The sequence below is a fragment of the Physcomitrium patens genome, chromosome 12 (genome assembly GCF_059467195.1).
Source record: "Physcomitrium patens ecotype Gransden chromosome 12, ASM5946719v1, whole genome shotgun sequence".
Taxonomy (NCBI): domain Eukaryota; kingdom Viridiplantae; phylum Streptophyta; class Bryopsida; order Funariales; family Funariaceae; genus Physcomitrium; species Physcomitrium patens.
The window spans coordinates 1,676,668-1,695,227 of NC_143421.1; the positions used below are offsets into that span (position 1 = coordinate 1,676,668).

Here is an 18,560-nt window from a genome sequence, read left to right on the forward strand (position 1 = left end):
CTTGTTATCAGACCTGGGGCCAATCTGATCACAATATCCGCTTTTATTCATCGACCCGGACGTTGAATTGAGATCTGACACCAGAAGACATTACGTGATCCGGGTAGCTGCATTCGGGCGTTGTCAATTCGGTGTACTTCTCTGGTGACTCAACTGAGAGCTTGATGCATCTGTCTCGGCATCTACCTGAGAGCATTGAACTCCGGGCCTTTATGCGGAGGCCATAGCTTGCATTCGTACTGTAAGCTTCTTGCACTGAACCCATCAGTAGTACCCTTGCTCCAATGCTTCCGATCATTTCTCACCGACTTGTCGTAGCGTCATTGACGAGGTGGTGAATTCTCCAAGTTGGGATCAGCAGAAAACTCGACGCACTCGAGGAATGGAGGAACAGAAGATAAACCATAGATTTAATGAACACTTGCTTTCGCAAAGGTGACAGGATTCAGGTTTGAAAGGCATCCCTGTTCAGGTATTGAACAATGTTAAAAGGCATTCGTGCAGAGTGGATGTTGAAATCTTATTCATGCTGTTGCCCAAACACAAACATAACGTGACATTATAAATCTGACTCAACTCTGGCTGTTAAACTGATAGTCGCCACATTGGTTTCAACTATGTGTGCTTTACATCCATGGTTCGTCGCACCGTTGGTTTCCAAGCAACGAGTAGCCAAGAATGAAGTGGTGAAAATAACAATTCTGGACTAGACTTTATACCCACTGAAGATTCTATTACCCCCTCCAGCTAATTTTGGAAGCAGACTTCACATTACAAGATTCTAACCAAGGATGTGGAATCATCAAGGGGTACAAAATTAAGAAAAATCAAATAAAAATAAATCAGCACTTTCGATCATAGATAGGTCAAGGAAAGTGCTCAGAAATAAGGGCACCGAGGAAACTTCCATGATTTGGACATGTGCTGTTGTCACTTTTCAAAATTACAAGAGAACTCAACTTGACCTACTCTTAATCAAACCAGCAAAACTAACGCGATGGCCTACCATACCCCAAGCCTTCATCAAGAACTGCATCCATGTCAATGGAGCGCGCCCGTTCAAGTTCCTCCCAGTACACAGAGCTACCAATTGCTATCAATCGCTGCTCCACATCTTCCAAGGCTTGTCCAGGCTTAAGTCCCAGCTGTCCCTTCTTAATCACGGTAACCTTAAACCCCTCCTGCTTGACATCCTGGTAAAGGTCCTTCGGAAGAATGGGGATCACATCTGCCATGTACCGCTCCGAGAGCAACAATCCACAAAAATTGGAAGCATCTTTAGGATCTTGAAAGGCTATGGTGTGATTATACGTCCGCTCTAGTTTGCCCTGACCCACAATCCCTGAAAAATCTGGAGTCATATCTAACGAATAGAAACCTTGCCTGGGCTCACCACCATCAGAAGAATCTGATTGCGTGAGCCCAATGCACAGGACATAAGGTAGATCCAACCACCACAACTCAACCTCCTTCTTCGTTTCCTTATACTCCCCGTACTTGTTGAGCATTCCCTCTGATCCAAACATCTCATGTTGCTTTTTAATCTTCTCCCTCGTCTTCTCATAATGCATCTTAACATACTCTTGCTCCCCTGCTACCCCTTTCGACAACAATCTAGTCGCCTCTTCTATCTCATCCTCTGTAATCCATCTGTCTAGGTCCTGGCCAACTTCTTCCATTAATGCACGCTGCTCTGGATCAGTCTCTAGATCGTACTTTTTTTGAAGCTCTTGAGCCCACTTCTTCGTATGTTGCCATTCACGCGAGGTAGATTTGGGTTGTTTGCCCGTACTCGTCACAATGGTCTTGCTGCCTGAAGCATTCCCATTCGACTGCAGCCTCTCCCTTGATACGACTGTGGTAGAAGTCTCTTTTGTGCTCGTCTTGGCAACAGAATCTGCGGAAGATGACGAAGGTTTTGATGCAGAGATGGTGGGGGCAACTTCAGGAGGTTCCGAAGCAGAAGATGGGCTAGAGGACGAAGGAGAGGAGGGAGGAGAAGGTGTTGAGATGCCCATTTGCTGCTGAAGAATCCGTTTGCGGTCTTCTTGAAATTTTTCGAACTTTTTGGTATCAGCATTTTCCTGATCTTTCCATCTAGGCACAAACGTTTCGGGTGGGTCATCAAGTCCCACACCGCCAATCCCATAATCCAGATTCTCCACACGATCCTGGATCCACGTCTTAACCGCTTCTCCTTCACGCTCAAATTTGCGCTCGAGCCCTTTGAAGAACAGTTGCTCCTCCTCTGAGTTCAGACCATGGAAGCTGTCGCGACCAGCCTCTTCGTTATCACGGACTTTCAGCACAATACGTCGCAACACTTCATCACGCATCCACCCCTCTTCTTCCTGCTGCTCCTCTGACTTTGGGTTCGGACTCTCTTCCTGCGACAGCGAGGACTTCAAACTTCCTCTGTTCCCATCCGTTGGGCCACTACTTTGCGATCCCTTGTCCTTGGATTTGGAATCGGTCCGTAAATCGCCTTCTCCCGACACTACTGCAGGAGTCTTGATCTTCGGAAACTTAGGCCTTGTTGAGCTTGCAGAGATTCCCTTGGCAGCAATACTTCCATCCTTGGCCTTTCTAGCAGCAATTCTAGCTCGGGCTTCCTCCGGAGACGTAATCACACGCATGGATTTAAACTTCTGCGGTTGAATGCCAACTGGCGGCATTTCTCTTGCCGCACCGTTAAGATTAGGCGTTGCATTGTCATTACCAGGCAGCTTCGTCGCGCCCGAGATTGATGATGTCGGTGACCCATCAATAGAAATATCTGCTAAGTCATTCCGGGTGGAGGGGTGAAGCCTACCAGTGCTATTTGACTGCGAAGATTTAGAGACAACACTTGAATTTATGTCACCCTTGAGCGGGTTCTTCGCACTACCATTCTTCGCAACGTCCTCGCTTGCAACCTTGCTTTGCAAAGCCTCTGAAACTCCGAAATTCTTATTATCTTCAACTCCAGTTATTGAAGTCTGAGTTGAGAATGGTCCCTCCTGTGGTTTAAGGTTAAGGTGGGGTTCTCGTTTCTCTGCGAATTTGGCTTGCTCTTTGCCTGCATCGTCACCCACGAGCTTTTCTTCCTGACTATTCTCCTTCTGTAAATCTTCCTTGTTGGTAAGAATTGACTGCTGCTGCTGCTGCTCCGACCCCAGATCCGATCTCTTACCAGAAATCGTTACAAATGCACTTTCGGAAGGAGAAAATACTCCCTGTTCCGCAATTCGAACCGCCCGGGCCATTTCCTGGATTTTTCGCACCTTAAGCTGAAATTCCTCATCGTTGACTGACGTTACTGTCCTACCGTTCAAATTCGTCTCTGCGTGCTCGAGTGGTGCTGTCACATTCACAGAACCTCGAGCTCCTACTCTCAGCTTCTGAAGCCGCGGTTCCCTTCCGGACTGATCTATTGCCTCTTCGGACTTCTTGTTGGACATCAAAATACGTGCAGCCCACAACATAGAGAAGGCATAAAATACGAAAAATCCAATAAGACATCGTTTGACAACGGGTTGGTTAGATATCGAAACTACAGTGCTGTATACAGACTCCGCAGTGCCCACCATCTCAGTCCTTATCTCCTTGCCTTTCTTTTTCATGTAATGAGAAAAGGGCTCGTTTATACCAAGCCTTTGAGTAATTTCAGCCTCAATGTTCTCACTCCTTTCCGACAAGGAATTTTTGCAACTCTGTACATAGTCTTGTAGCTGCTTGCCGACTCCAGCAGCTGCAGACTCTCTTCCCGCATTCTCCGCAGTCTCCACATCCTCTGCAACCTCTACAAACTCTCCAACACATTTTCATGAGAGACGTTGTAAAATCTTAAACCCTCCGAAATTACAAAACCAAAACGTTAAGGAAAATCATCTGAATCGCCAGAAAAATTCTCAAATTTGCGTTACCTTGATCGGGCCTCTGGCAAGCTACGACGACGCCCACGGACCTCGAATGCTTTCTTTTCTCCCCCCTGAGAACAGATGTCCCGTGTCGGGAAGTCATACTCTTCATAAACTTCTGTGCTGCAACGCGAAATGCCTGCCGACTTTGCTGGTAACTCACCCCATTCCTAGTACTAGGCACCACAAGGCAAGGTCGCGGCAAGGCCACACAGCCCGCGTGCAAGAGCCGCGACTCCATGGCCACAATTCAGGCTGAATTCGACTTGCAGCCACCAAAACATCAAACTCGCACTACACCGCCAGCTCTTATCCGAACCAAAAAGCTGCATAAATTACAACTTCGTCGTTCGTCGCAATTTATAAACAACAGGAACTAAACGCTTACACACGAGTCCTAGCTCTAGTGACATTCTCGCCCGTGAGAGACAGCAAAAGCATCGGAGATAGAAATGATACGAGAGAGAGAGAGAGAGGAGTGAGAAGTGTAAATTCTGCAATTAGATGATTCACCTATGGCAATCCCGGATTCCCTTAAAAACTGCACCAAACCTACATTAGGTACACGCAAGTAAGAGATAAGTATTGTAGACATGCCAATACCATAGCATAGCAATCTAAAAAAAAAATAAATAAATAAATAAATCCTCATCCTAGCAAGGAATGTCGCTAAAATCTACAAATCCATTCACGTTTCTGCGGTCAGACCGCCTGATATTTCATGTTTTCAAACTAATACCTCCAAAAAATCGTCACAAAACCCTAAACCTCGAAGAGTAGATAAACTCAATCTAGCTGTTACTTGCAAAAATACTGAAACTGAACCCTCCGAATTGGCGTAGCATCTTAAACAAAAACCTCGTATCACCTAATTTCTTCCCCGTTGATGAGGGTCAAGCCAATAATTCATCATTCTCAGCTGGTCCAGAAAAATGAAGCTAAGCAGCTCATTAAGCAACTATGCGACCTTGAAGTAACCATTAAGCAACGAGAGAAAATTTCAAATTCATACAGGGAAAGAACACATACAATTTGGTGAGAGATTGCGCAGAAGAAGGGATGAAGGGAGACCTTCGCAGTCAAGCTGCGCGGCTCGTCGCCACAGCAAAAGCTCGGAAGGTTTAAAACATAAGCGCAAGCAGCGCAGACAGGAAGAGGATGATGATGCCCCATACCTCGCTCATGTACCAGTTCATGACAGAGGTAGACAACTAGATATTATGATCTATGCCCGGAGTGGTTGATATCTAAATAAATGCTGTACACGTTGGTGGGCAGGCACAAAATTACTCAGGTATAACGGAGCGGGTATCAACCTCAGGAAGGGAGTAAGGCTTCTTGAATTGTCTTGGAAGGATGGATGGATGGGTGATTACACAGGTAGATTTATGGATGAATAAGTGGATAAGGTTTTGACATTAGTTTATTTATAAAAAATCAAAGAAAAAGTAACTTCCAACAAAATAAAATTTGGGACATGAGTTTGAATAAATGAGTACTGATTATAATGGCTATTAATGAATGAGTGGTTAACGAATATGTAGTTTAGTTTCATTTAGTTCAATTTCCTCAACATCAGTAAATATTTAGTAAATTTGGACATTCAAATTTCACTTGATTGAATACCTCAACTTTTTATATGCTTTATTTTTTAAATAATCAATTGGGGTTTAATTTTTTAAAGTTCTAAAATTCGCCTTAACACCCTTTAAGAAATAAATATATTACGTATAGATGTATAAATATTTATTTATTCATTCAATTATTTATATATATATATATATATATATATATAAAGGGTAATAATAAATTGACCCAAATTTTTACTGAAGCAACCCATTCTAGCTTAAGCATCATTGCACCCTTGGAGCTTCCATCCTTGTTCCCAACCTTTTCTTGTTCCCAACCTTTTCTTGTTCCCAACCTTTTCTTGTTCCCAACCATTGCTAAGAACAGGGATGGGGGGCTAGGAGCATAAACAATGGGGGTGATGGTTGGGAATAGGGGAACAACTGGGAATGGGGCATGTGGAACAATATAATAAAAGTTTGGGTAGATTTATCATTTCCCTACAAATATATATTATTAATAATTAAAAACCAAAAAATGGGGTTGTTTTTTATTTATATCTATTTTAAATCTTCCTATAAAAAAATAAAAAATAAAATCTTATTAATAAAATCATTTTTTCTTATATCAGCACTTACAGACTTATAAGATGTAACAAATTTACTGGATTTTTGCTTGTGAATTTGTTTAATCTCTCAAGATTTGTAAAAGAACATTTAAATGAGCAAAATTTCAATTCCATTACTATTATTGTTGTTTAATCTATTTACTAAGCTTTATAAAGCAAATGGCTTTGCATAAGTAATATGTATTAAAGATTGGTGTAGGTTTGTTAGGACACTAATCAACAGTATTTCAATACCCGTGAGGTATATGAATTTGTTGAATAGGTAGTGCTTGCTTTTATGTTTTAGAAATACAACAAAAATATTGCAATACACAATGTTAAAGTTGAAATTTGATAGCATCATGTACACAATTTTAGAACAAAATAGTATAATTTTTTCAAATTCAAAATATTATGTTTCTATAGTGATTTAACATTTAATGAATTGCAAATCTTGTCAACTATCTTTAATCAAAAAAATTTAATTGATTCATATTGGAATTGATGATATTATTGCTTCAACATTGTTTGAAAATATTTTTATTTTGATTATTAAGTACTTTTAGTTAAATATATAGTCTTTTTAAGTATATTCGGATTTTGATATTTGAATATTTGAATATTTTGTAGTAGTATAATATTTTTGAATATTATGTAGTATTGTAATATTTTTGAATATTTTGTAGTAGTATAAGAAAATTTTATTATAGACCAATTCACAGCCCTTCTCCTGTTATATTCTATTCAAAATTATATTTTATAACTACTCCAAAATATTTTATCTCAAACTTTCGTATACTACCACAAAATATTCTATCTGAATATTCAAAATAAAATATTTGAATATTTTTTAGTAGTATAAGAAAGTTTTATTATTGTCCAATTCTATAACTCTCGAATTTACAGTAACACACAATTTAAAATTATATTTGGAATGGATTAGTCCAATTAAAATTTTACTTTTATACTGAAGGTGTTTCAGTATAATATATTTCTAAAATACATGATGTATGTTTTCATTTTATAGGCTTTTTAAATTGTGTGGTTACTTTCTTGGTTACAAAACATAATTTCAACTTTTGCCCAAAGTCTACATGTTGTTTCTTCAATAATAAAAGGTATGTTTTTAACTTTAGGTTGTTTGAGAATTATACCTTTGCATTTTAATCAATTGTTACCGTGCCTTTTTAAGTTTTTTATTACAACTTAGATACTTAGTGCAATAAAAATGATCCATGTGTTTTTACAGACAAAAAAAGGTATGAGTTAACCAATAACAATTGCTTTGTTACATGTCATATCTTTGAAGTTGGGTGCCATAACTTATACAATATAATATCTATATTAATGGTTTTCAACTATTATGTATTGAAAAACAACCAATTTTTCAAATTGTGTTGCAGACATTTGTTCAAAATGTATTATTATTAGGATTAGAAGATATTCAAATGATATAAGTTTTGTGCAAATTGACCATGATTCTCAATACTTTACAACATGCAATGATTAAATTAATCACGTTTTCTAGACATCCTTGGAAAAATAAAATAAAAGTTATCCACAAACATTTTAATATTGATTTACACGGTTTGAAGAAGATGAGGGTTGTGAATTCTTATGAGTGGGTCAGTCCAATGCACACTTTTACACTTATTGTTGCAATTGTAACACTCTCGTCTAGAATCACAACCATACAAAATTCGTTTTTCCTTTTCCAATATTTCAGTCTTTGGACTGTGGTAGTAAAGAAAATTCCACTTTGCACACACACAACTGTGTATTTATTTATTTATTTAGTATTTTCAACATCTAGTTTGCAAAAATCTCGTTGCACCGTTGCACAAAAAAACAGTTGAAAATCCACCAAGCTTCCGTTCACAAAACCAACGAAGTGTTGAATCCAATTTCATGAAATGGGGAAGTATTAGACAGTGAGAGAGATATGACTATGGCTATGGGGAACTGCAAGCTCAGAACCATGGTCTGTCGAGGATCCTGAGGAATCACGGAAGAAGAAGAATACGAAGAAGTAGGAGATTTGCACAGAAACCTTTTGCAAAAAGCAAACTCTCCACCTCTGCCGCTGCAAAGCATCACGGAAGCAAGCAAGAAAAGGAAGGCAAGCAAGCAAGCAAGCAAGCAAGCTCACGCGTCGCGTGTCGGGGACCGAATCAGAGTCGGGGACGTAACCAACGCCGCTAGAAATCTACTCATGCCAGCGAGAAAAAAAAAAAAAAAAAAAAAAAAACAAAAAACAACCACGCACACACACTCACACTCTCACACACAGACACACACACACCCCAGATGTGTGGGAGCGGTGGAAGTTACTGCAGTTTAGTGGCGGCCGATCAAGGAAGTAGATCGATAATTACTCCTGGCCACAAGTGTAGTGGAGCGGGAGAGAACCAGATCGAAGCAAAAAGGCGATGAGGACGAACCAACACGTGAAATGCGGGAGACAAGCCTGCTGACCCGGTAGAGAGGGGCGAGTAAATGAGGGGGTCAGGGCTGCTGCGCATGTCGGGCATTCACGGGGGAACTGAAAGGAGGAGGAGCACCATCCGGAACGACGATCTTCGGCACCAGCGCGACTTATTCGATTGATCAGATGAGAATGCCCCACCACCACGAATACGAGGAAGGCGCTGCTTTCGTACCGTTTGCGGATCTACCGGGGCATCGATCTAACGTTCGCTCCTGGAGGCTCTCAATCGCTCCATCTTCCTCTCTTCTCGTCTCCTCTTGCGCTCTTTGGCTTTCCCCCCAGGTTGTATTTCTGAGTCGCCGGTTGAGTTTGTTGACTATCCCGAGTGATGTTAGATCCTTCGGAGGAGATGTGAGAAGGTGTCTAGATTTTTATTTTTGATTTGGTGTTGGATCTGACCGGTGATCGCTTCAGGCGGGCGGCTGGCGAGGGGAAGGGACACCAGGGAATTGTTCAGTGAATGTTCTGGTTTGTGGGTGCGTAGGCTTGCAGTGAACTGATTGTCGGAGCGTGCGTCATTTGGTGGTGGAGTGGTTCGATTTTCCCGTGTGGAGGGGTTGGGCTGTGCTGAACTGGGCTCGCCTTGCATGTCAATGCCTGTGATGGTGTGGGCGGCGTACATCGCCTGAGGCTCAGACTGGGGTTGAGGCTGATCGACCCCGCAGGATAGTCTTCAGTGAGGATTTTAATGTGGTGGACATGGAACAGGGATTTGGCGTATCGCTGCTAGGCGCGTGAGTTCACAGCGCACTTTCAGAGACAGAGTGAGTGGTTTGTTAGTTTGGATCGAGGAGGAAGTATTTGCTAGAGTAAAAGAGCCATTCTCAATGGGGAAGCGTAGGCAATACGTGAAGACCACGAAGTGTGACCACAGATTACCCACCATTGAAGAGACGGAAGAGCTTGGCGTTGCATGGAAACCAAGCGTCGCGACGTCGCAACTGCGACCGTGGAGTCCCAATGTTGTGTCGAGATCCCCGGAGGTCGATCTTGAAGACTGCTCCGGCTGGGGATTCGATTTCTTCAAGACGAAACTTGCAAGGCTGAAAGAGTTGCGGCAGACGCTGGAACCGCACGCCAAGCAACTAGAGGAGAAGATCAAGCAGTCGTATGGGGAGGTGACGGATTTCGTGTGCTCGAAGTCGAAACAGGTCAGCGCTGTACAGATTGTGTGGCCACATCTTCAATTCCGCAGCGCCGTCGACCCGAAGTAACGAGTTATGGCGTTAATAGTGTGTCAAATTGCGTGGACAAGAATCGGAGACGGTTCTTTTTTTGTAGGGATTTCTCTTTGGAGATTTGCTTAATTATGCAGATCAGACTTTCCAGTTTTGTCCGACGGCCATTGTTCTAATCAATCGCAGATCGATGATCTGTTTACTGTACCATCCTCGCAACTACGAATATCAGATTCTTAATATTTGATGAGGATAGGTTTGCCAGTGTCTTTTTACTGTTATTTCCCTCTGGGAGAAAATGTAGAGATAAAATACTATCCAATGTTTGCCACGAAAGCTGTCAATGAATGGAAGCTATGACTGGACATTACTTCAGACGAGTCGGCGAGTAGAACTCTAGTCCACTGAAATTCACTACTTGTGTGGAAGATCCCAGGCCATCTCCTTCCAACAGCTTCTCCTTCAATCTATTCTCCTGATACCCTGTGTTGTAGTATAATTTTTGCAAACAAGTATTGGATCTGTTTCCGCGGGCTCCTTCAGATAGCAGGCAGCGGCCTTGGTAATTCTGGTTGAAGAACAGGCTCTAGGTTTCGTTGGCTTCAATTATGGTCACATCTCATGGGCTTCTTAACATAACCTAAAATCTGCGAACTTAGGGCTCGCCGTCTCTCTCCCGAAATCGTTCTGCTGCGGATCTTCTGACGCATTTCGATGATCCGCCAGTTGCAGGGATGGGGAACAAACATACTTTGTGCCTGCCATGATCTTCGGTTTTTCCACAATCAACTCGCACTTTACTCGCTAGTCACGGTTTACAGTTTCGAATCTTTCAGCATCCAGGTTTTTGACAAGAGAACTGTATTTGAAGATCCTTTATTTGGATTAGTAAATTGGGCTTCTACCTGAACAAAACGTGACACTCAATGTTGTTTTTCTGTGTTCATTGAAGAGTTGAAACAGTTCTAAGCACCCATCCTAAGTTAGACGGTGCTAGCAAACTGTTACAGATGTAGAGAACTATTTGCTGAAGATGCAACTCACACTTAAAACCAGATTGCAGTTGATTAAATTCGCAAACTTGAATGATTCACATTTGAAAGGAGCTGATGGATGGGTCTACTTGAATTGCAAAACTATCACCCTCGGTGAACACCAACAGTGTTCCAAGATGCTTGAATTTAAAACTCCACAAACAGGTTGTTTGCTTATTTAACATATTTAACGGTGCAAATTGATGCCGACCGTTAAGCCTGGTGATACAAATGAAGTTTTGAGTTCCGTTCTACAGTGTAAAGCAAGCGTTTCTGCGTTATTGTGAGTATTTTGTGTGATTGTGGATGAGTGACTTCAAAGCTACCACAAATACTGAAGAATGATCATGAATAATGAGATGGTACAGTTCTATATGCAAACAAGTTACCCTATGAAGTGATATGAATGAAATATCTCAGATATTGATACAACAGATGAAGTAAAATAAATATGAATGTAGATCAAGAACGATGTTGGAATATACAATCAGATTTTTTTGTACAGTACACAGTCACATAATATCTGCAAATATTTATTACTGCAGTAAAGTAATAATTCCCGGTAAAAAATAAAAAGAATAAAAGATGTGCATTTGTTGATGTATGGTGATTTAATAAGGCAAATTTGGTGTTAAGAAAACTGTATTCTTTTATTTTCGTTATGCAGATTGACATGGTTTTTTTTTTTTTTTTTTTTTTTTTTTTTTTCCTATTTCTTTTATTGCACTTATAATTTTTATTTTACAAATAAAACCTGTATACTAGATATTTGTGTCAAAGTACATAATTTGAAGTCTTTAAATTAATCTGTTGTAAAATATTTCAAGCTCAGACTTCCGTGTAGGATGCGTTCACAAAGAAGATATGAAGCATACAACGCATTGTAAGCAAAAAAACATTGTTCACTCCAAGCTCATCACCAGTTAATAATAATATCCATCAGCATATTCAATTTTAAGAGTGAAGACACTTGAAGAATGAAGAGAATGTTTCTTCAATTTTATTAGTCAAGGACTAAAATCACAGGAATATCTGCCAAGACTTCAGAATTGAAGGACATCTGCTGCAACTGATGACACAAAGCCCTTAGCGGCTGATCACGCTGTCACAAACTTCACAAGGATTAACAAACTCATCTAATCTACTTGAATTTTGCACTTTTTGTATTGCTTATGTCCAAACTATTCGACAGTAAAACGTGAATGAATGGACGAGATATTGTTTACAAAAGAATTGACGGACACGTAAGAAGCTTGGCTGTGCATTTATGTTGGTGGATGAAGACTTGCACGATGCACATGGTTGGTATGTACAGATGGAGGTGCTGAACGTCGATCTACTGATCATCGATTTCGCTCAGAGATGCTCTGAAGGCTCGGCCGCCAAGCTCGTACTCGTTGCACTGGATGCAGAGACTGCGGCGGTGAACGTCTGGACACGAAACCTGGCCTCGCTTGAAAGGCTGGTGGAGATGAATTTTCGTTTTCCTGCAAGCAATGAAGTTTTTCTCTTCAAACCACGCAAGCAGCAGAAAGATCTTGTGAATGATAATGATCTCAGCTTGGTTGGAAAGGAGGTGAGCAGCAACGGTTTTGAGGAGATACCTTTTGTACAAGGAAGGACTTTGATAGCCTTGCTCGCAGCTGATTTATGTGATTCACTGCAGCCTTGCTGACTTCTGAATGGTGATTGGAAACATGGGATGGTTGGATCGAAGATTGCTGCTTCATCGGTGTGGCCGTGTTGGATTGGGGGATTCTCTTCTTGCTTGTCTGACGAACCATGTTGCCCTTGTCAGAAAGCTCTGACAAAACATCTGCAACACCGAAAAAAGGCTACATGATGTGAGAAGGCCATGCAGGTCAGGTTGCGGATAAATCGAAAAACTAGCTCTGCATACAAATTAGGGACCTGTTGCAATTTCAGAGCACTCAATGTGTTCATTTTTTCAGAATCGACGAATCTAGAAAAGGGTCACATATACTGGTATTAATGCAAGTATTGTGGTCTTACCTTCGAAAGTCACCAACCGGTAGCAGCAGCCAACGCTCAACATAGTGTCCGGCTGCAGAAGCTTCGCCTTCTGTCGAAAGTTCCTAACTCCACCATCCACAGAAGGGTTTGGTGGAGGCGGCAGAAGGGCAACGTAGTGCCCAGGGTACTGGAGCATCAGTTGCCGGGCGGAGGAAGAGAAGTAGAGCTTCTCGACAGTACCATTCGGATGCTCCACGGTCGCACACACGGGATCAACCGCATGGCAATTACCCATCGTTTTAATTGGTTACTACCCAAGAGCTGGAGTCACCTTCCAATATTGTGCAACAAATTTCAACACCGTTACTACTGTGGGATACTACAAGTGCACGCGCAGTTTGTCTAGTACAGATAAAAGTTGTAAAGGCTCATTCTCGATGAAATAGCGATTTTTTTTCTCCTCATTTGTTAAAGAAGTCGCGCTGCCCTTTTTGGTGCTCATGGAAGCGCTTAGTCGAGGTCACGAGTGGTCCTTTTCAAATAATACTGGAGTTAATGAACCAGGAGAGCTTTGTTAAGAGAATGTAGATTCCCTCTCAAAGCTCTATCCTTCTGAGAATACGACGAACAATCCAACATATGAAAGAGAACACCGCGTGCTTCCAAGGCTCATGTCCTCGACGGGAGGCAGATTGACCCGATTCTACGAAAGTTAAGCTTCACTCGACAGTTAACATAGATTGACTATCGCTCTTCCCACAAAAGCTTTCTAATTGACTCGCGATCAAGACTGCAGATCAAGGTCGCTTTAATCCAAGCAATTCTAAACCTACAGGGGAGTGACCGATGCTTTGGCTCAAATTTGCAAACTTGTAACTCACTCTCACGTTTAGACACTACCACAGGAATTGATAGCACAGATGACCGTTGTCCAGAACTAATCCAATGCAGCTCACCTCCTAGCAACACCTAACAAATTCGCTACCAATTTGATGCACAGAGAAGCTCACTATGCCTCTACAAGCTGAAGTCCAAACGGGTAGCAAACTTTCATTGATGAGTAGGCATAAGGAATAAGGCAAACAAAAATATAAATATAAATATAAAATCACGACATCAACGTCTCTTCGCAACGAGACAAGCCTACGAGCCTCTCGGGAATTCTGCTCTCCACACACCTGCGCAGCTTCAATGCGCACAGTGAACCATCTGACACACTCACACAGCCAAATATACCTTCTGCCCCTACAAACTAATCAACACAGAGTGTCACTCCGCGCGCTCACACACACACACACGCACACACTCTTACAACTGCAGGGAAGACTTCAGTCCCACCTCCCTCTAGAGGGCATTGGCGCACGATCGCGGCATAGTACCATCCCACCGCATCAGCCTGTCAGTCAGTGGCAATTCATCATCATCGGCACTTCAGAGGCGTCGATCCAGTCGCACACGTAACCAATCATCCTGTTCCACGGCTCCCGACAACTTCCCGGCAACACGCACCCGCGGCCCCCACTTCGACCGCATCGGCAAATCCGCCCAACTCCTCCGTCTCCACTTCCTCGTCCCCTTCCTTCCACCATTGCTTAAGCTTCCATCAATCTGACCCAAACGGGCTGTAGTCTGTACCCACCATGCACCGATGCACCGGATCGTCAGTCCGAGGCCAGCCGCGTCGACAGTTCCGCTTTGACTTGGCCAAGGTTTTTGAAGGAGCCGTATCAGGACCGTGCTAATAATGCCCCTCTCCACTCCCGCTTTCCCCAACTTGTCAGATTCGTCGAGACTGCATACATCACACAGTCCCAGCGGAGGAGCATCTCTCTCCCTCTCTCTCTCTCACTTAATGAATCCGCGGACCTCACGCTAATTATCTAGACGGCGCCGCAAGTTTTAAATTATCTTATCTAGCGTTGTTTGAGTTGCGGCACTGATCCAGAGGCAAGTGTAGCTGGATTTCAAGCTGTTGTCTCCCCCCCGCCCCCCAATCGCGATGAGCCTCCGGCAGCATTCCGAGGAGGCGGTTGTGCCGCCGACATGTTTCGGTGTCTTGGTCGACACCTTGTGTGTGATGCGGTGGAACTTCGTGTTTTTTGTATACAAATTTGCTCTCGTGATGCATCTTACCGCATTTTCTCACATCGCCGCATTGCTGAAAGTTGCTCTCTTTTCATGTCTACTGTGTAAGTTGAGATCACGGTGGTTTGTGTGTTTTGTTGATGGGTTTGACATGTGATGTTGGCGAGGTGGTTTTTTTTTTCTTATTTTCATGGTTTTATATGGATTATATAAGGTTAGATAGAATATGATGCATTTTTATCTAATATATTCAAAATATATCTGTATGAGAATGTTAATTAGATCCACAGGCTTTTACTAAATTGACCCATTCATCATAAAAATAAAAATGATCACTAAATTCATTTTTCCACTACTAAATCTAAAACCAATGAAAACCAACTACATTTATCATGACTACCATATTCTTTATCATGGATAGATCAATTTAGTAAAAATCTAGGTCAATTTAACATTCTCTTATATATATATATATATATATATATATATATTCATTTGTTATTCAATGCTAATTCAATTGGCTAACAATGTACATATTGAAAGTGTTTGTAAAATATGGATATAAAATGAGATGACTAGTAAGAGTCTTAGTTTGAATGGGATTTAGATTATGGTATATGATAAAATTTAGTTACTAATTTTTTGAATTGTATAAAAATAAATTAATTTCAAATTTATATATAATACTTATAGGTTTTGTATGCAATAAAATAAACATGCAATAAGACTATTAAATATATATATATATATATATATATATTTCCTTAAACACATGTCTTTTTGAAGATATATTCATGTGTGATTATATTTTAATGAACTTCAAGAATTAATTTATAAATAATAATAAATAATTAATGACTACAAATGACATGAAATAAATAAATGTATAATTTTATTATTTATCAATTTTATTAATATTATTGAATGAAAAATAATATATATATATATATATATTTATATATATTTTTTATACTTTTCAAATCTAACTTAGCAAAGAATCCAATATGGCCTGTAGATTGCATTGTAATTCTTTCTTTTGTCTTCAATGGCTAAGTGTCCTTGAATTTGGATAAAGTTTTAATTTTAAAGTTATATTTTTAATATAAAATTATTTTATAATAAAGTGGCAAGCATTCTTAAATTGATTATTTAAATAATTTATATTTATATTTTTAGTTTAATAATCTAATTATATTTTTATTATTAAATTTTATTGTACCATTTTTAATTTATTTTTCTTGAACTTGTATTTTTTTCTAAGGTAGTCTTGATATATGATGTTGATTATCTAAGATGATATCTATATATATGATACTATTTATACTTTAAAATTATTTTATATATATTTAATATTGGCAAATATATTATTAAATATTATAAAAATAAATCATTGTATAATATTAAATTTATGTATAGATGTGTATAAATATAGAATGTTGCTAATGTTGCCATAGTTTTTGATGTTGCCACTACAACTTGTCATCCACCTCATGTCACCAAAATTTTTGCTATCCTCACCACAACTTGCCACCTACTCAATATATTTTTTTAGTTTTTGTTTATACTAGTAAAATATTATTTTAATATTTTCAACAAGTATTATTTTGTTTGTTTGTTTGTTTGTTTGTTTTTTTTGTTTTTATTTTTATTTTTTTCTCAAATTATATAAAATAAAAATTTTATTTTAATAAAAAATAATTGATAAGTTAATAAGAATAAGTTGTAATGTCAATAGCAAAAATTTTAATAGCATTAGCAAAACTATATATATATATATATATATATATATATATATACATATATATACAAACATTTATAGGGTATTGCTAATGCACTTATTATTAATGTTTGTATATATTATAATTTCTAATGCACTTAAGAAGATTTTTTTTTTTTTTTTTTTTTTTTTTTTTTAAATGATTACTAAACTTTCACACCTCTCTTCTTTCAATATATATATATATATATATATAAAATTTTAATTATTAAAATTTTATTTTTAAAAAATATTTTATTATAATTTATATTATTAAAATTCTATATTTTTCAAATTTTAATTTTAAATATCATATTATAAAATTTTAGTGCTAAAAAATAAACTCAAATTTTTAATACAAAATATTATCATAAATCTATAAGTAATGCATTATAATCATAGGGTATTGCTAATGCCACCACAATTTTTGCTACTAGCACCAAATTTATTGTAGCACTTATTCTGACATTTAATGGTCCACTAAATGCCACAACAATTATTTCCTATTGCCACCACAACTTACTCCTATTAAAATTTTGATTTATTTATATGTAAACTAAATTCATTATCTACATAATTAAAAAAATGGAAATATCAATATTTTATATATATGAAAAAAATTGTAAAAGTACTTTGGATAGATGGCAATAGCAAAATCATCATAGAAATAGCAAATACTATAATGGCATTATCAAATTCCTATACATATATATATATATATATATACATTCATAACTCAAAATTTCAATAAATCATTAATCCAAAATAATATATATATATATATATATATATATATATATATATATATTCTCTAATGAAATAATTTAATTAATATAAATCTGTATGTAAATTTTAAATGGTTATTTTTTATTTTTTTATTTTTTTATTTTTTTATTTTTTTAATGTAATTGAACATATTGTTTGGGTTGTTTTGTTGTCAACGATAAGAACTTGATCAAAACAAATAAAAAAGTGAGACTTTTCTCAAAGAAATATGACAAAATAGAAATAATTAGATAGGTACATTAAGAAAGAAATTGGAATGGCTTTTGCCAAAAGACAAGAAAACTAGAGACCCTTGAAACTAGAATAGAAGCAAAAAAGGAGTTGACAAGAGTGAAGAAGGCTTCACTCTTGCCTCTATATATATACTATCTACCTAGAAGCTACATGGCGACATTCTATATGATCTCTAAAAACGTATTGACTTTGTATAATACGTATTTTAATTTACAAGGCAAGTTTTCTAAGTAGACGCCATATACTTAGCTTGTTCTGTAAGCTACCAACATGTATGGCACGTGGTTAACTTGTTGCCCAAGTTTCTAACCTACCAATCAAGTATAAACACATGTATAATTAAAGTAGCGTTTATTAAGCTTTTAGGAAGCTTCTTTAGAAGATATTATGAAATTAATCTATTTTTATTTACTTCTACCTATTCATATCACCTAGGTAACAATTACAATAAATATGTGTCCGTGACATTATCCCCTCTTCTAGAGACGAGTCCCATAAGGAGCAATGTTCACATATCGAGGAAATCTAAAATGTGGCAAATTATATTTGCTACATACTCTCATCTTTGTTCTCTTTGAAGATGATTGATAGGGCCTTTCAACCATTGATAGTGTCTCATACTAGGGCCAGAAGACCACCCAGTTATTTGATCGATATTGAGGCCTTCATAACTTCGTTCAAATAAAACATTTAGAACATTGTTAAGAGTTTTTCTTACCTCTCGTAAAATCACCAAAAATTGGAAGTCTCTTCTAAGGTCGTGATATCAAACGTGTTATATCTTGCCATCTATTTGAAGAAGAACATGTCGTTCTTCAAAATCTTCATCTCGATTGCATCGTCTTGAAGGGTGTGACAATCATAATGTCTTGTTTGGCAGGTCAGCAAACAAAGGCTATTGAGTTGTATCCATTGGTTGCTGGTTTTCCATCTCCTTAGCATCACAACTA

The 18,560-nt window shown here is 38.6% G+C and overlaps 3 protein-coding genes across 4 annotated transcripts; 1 reads left to right on the top strand and 2 right to left on the bottom strand.

Moving 5' to 3' along the window:
- Window positions 1-864: 864 nt before the first annotated feature.
- Window positions 865-5,072, bottom strand: LOC112289984 (uncharacterized). 2 transcript variants are annotated; one of them, XM_024535803.3, is made up of 3 exons: window positions 4,929-5,072; window positions 3,906-4,451; window positions 865-3,772 (listed from the first exon to the last, which is right to left on the bottom strand). In XM_024535803.3, the coding sequence occupies exons 2-3, from the start codon at window positions 4,138-4,140 to the stop codon at window positions 990-992; spliced, it is 3,018 nt and encodes a 1,005-aa protein (XP_024391571.1). In that variant the 5' UTR covers window positions 4,141-4,451; window positions 4,929-5,072; the 3' UTR covers window positions 865-989. The 2 variants fall into 2 exon arrangements, with proteins under 2 accessions (XP_024391571.1, XP_024391570.1); XM_024535802.3 differs by having other exon boundaries at window positions 865-3,781.
- Window positions 5,073-8,384: 3,312 nt separating this feature from the next.
- Window positions 8,385-9,994, top strand: LOC112289989 (uncharacterized). The gene is made up of 2 exons (XM_024535817.3): window positions 8,385-8,845; window positions 9,048-9,994. The coding sequence occupies exon 2, from the start codon at window positions 9,391-9,393 to the stop codon at window positions 9,775-9,777; it is 387 nt and encodes a 128-aa protein (XP_024391585.1). The 5' UTR covers window positions 8,385-8,845; window positions 9,048-9,390; the 3' UTR covers window positions 9,778-9,994.
- A 1,747-nt stretch (window positions 9,995-11,741) lies between these two features.
- On the bottom strand, window positions 11,742-14,619 carry LOC112289988 (uncharacterized). Its single transcript, XM_024535816.3, has 3 exons — window positions 12,789-14,619; window positions 12,380-12,591; window positions 11,742-12,262 (listed from the first exon to the last, which is right to left on the bottom strand). Exons 1-3 carry the CDS (start codon window positions 13,042-13,044, stop codon window positions 12,119-12,121), a joined length of 612 nt encoding a protein of 203 aa, XP_024391584.1. The 5' UTR covers window positions 13,045-14,619; the 3' UTR covers window positions 11,742-12,118.
- Between the last annotated feature and the right edge of the window lie 3,941 nt (window positions 14,620-18,560).

What these genes read in the sequence shown, in the direction of transcription:
- LOC112289988 (XM_024535816.3), bottom strand. Translation starts at nt 13,044, where the DNA reads ATGGGTAATTGCCATGCGGTTGATCCCGTGTGTGCGACCGTGGAGCAT. An exon ending in CCGGTTGGTGACTTTCGAAG is followed by an intron (nt 12,592 to 12,788) that starts GTAAGACCACAA and finishes TCGGTGTTGCAG; the next exon opens with ATGTTTTGTCAGAGCTTTCT. An exon ending in AGTCCTTCCTTGTACAAAAG is followed by an intron (nt 12,263 to 12,379) that starts GTATCTCCTCAA and finishes CATTGCTTGCAG; the next exon opens with GAAAACGAAAATTCATCTCC.
- LOC112289989 (XM_024535817.3), top strand. Translation starts at nt 9,391, where the DNA reads ATGGGGAAGCGTAGGCAATACGTGAAGACCACGAAGTGTGACCACAGA.
- LOC112289984 (XM_024535802.3), bottom strand. Translation starts at nt 4,140, where the DNA reads ATGGAGTCGCGGCTCTTGCACGCGGGCTGTGTGGCCTTGCCGCGACCT. An exon ending in TTGCCAGAGGCCCGATCAAG is followed by an intron (nt 3,782 to 3,905) that starts GTAACGCAAATT and finishes GAGAGTTTGTAG; the next exon opens with AGGTTGCAGAGGATGTGGAG.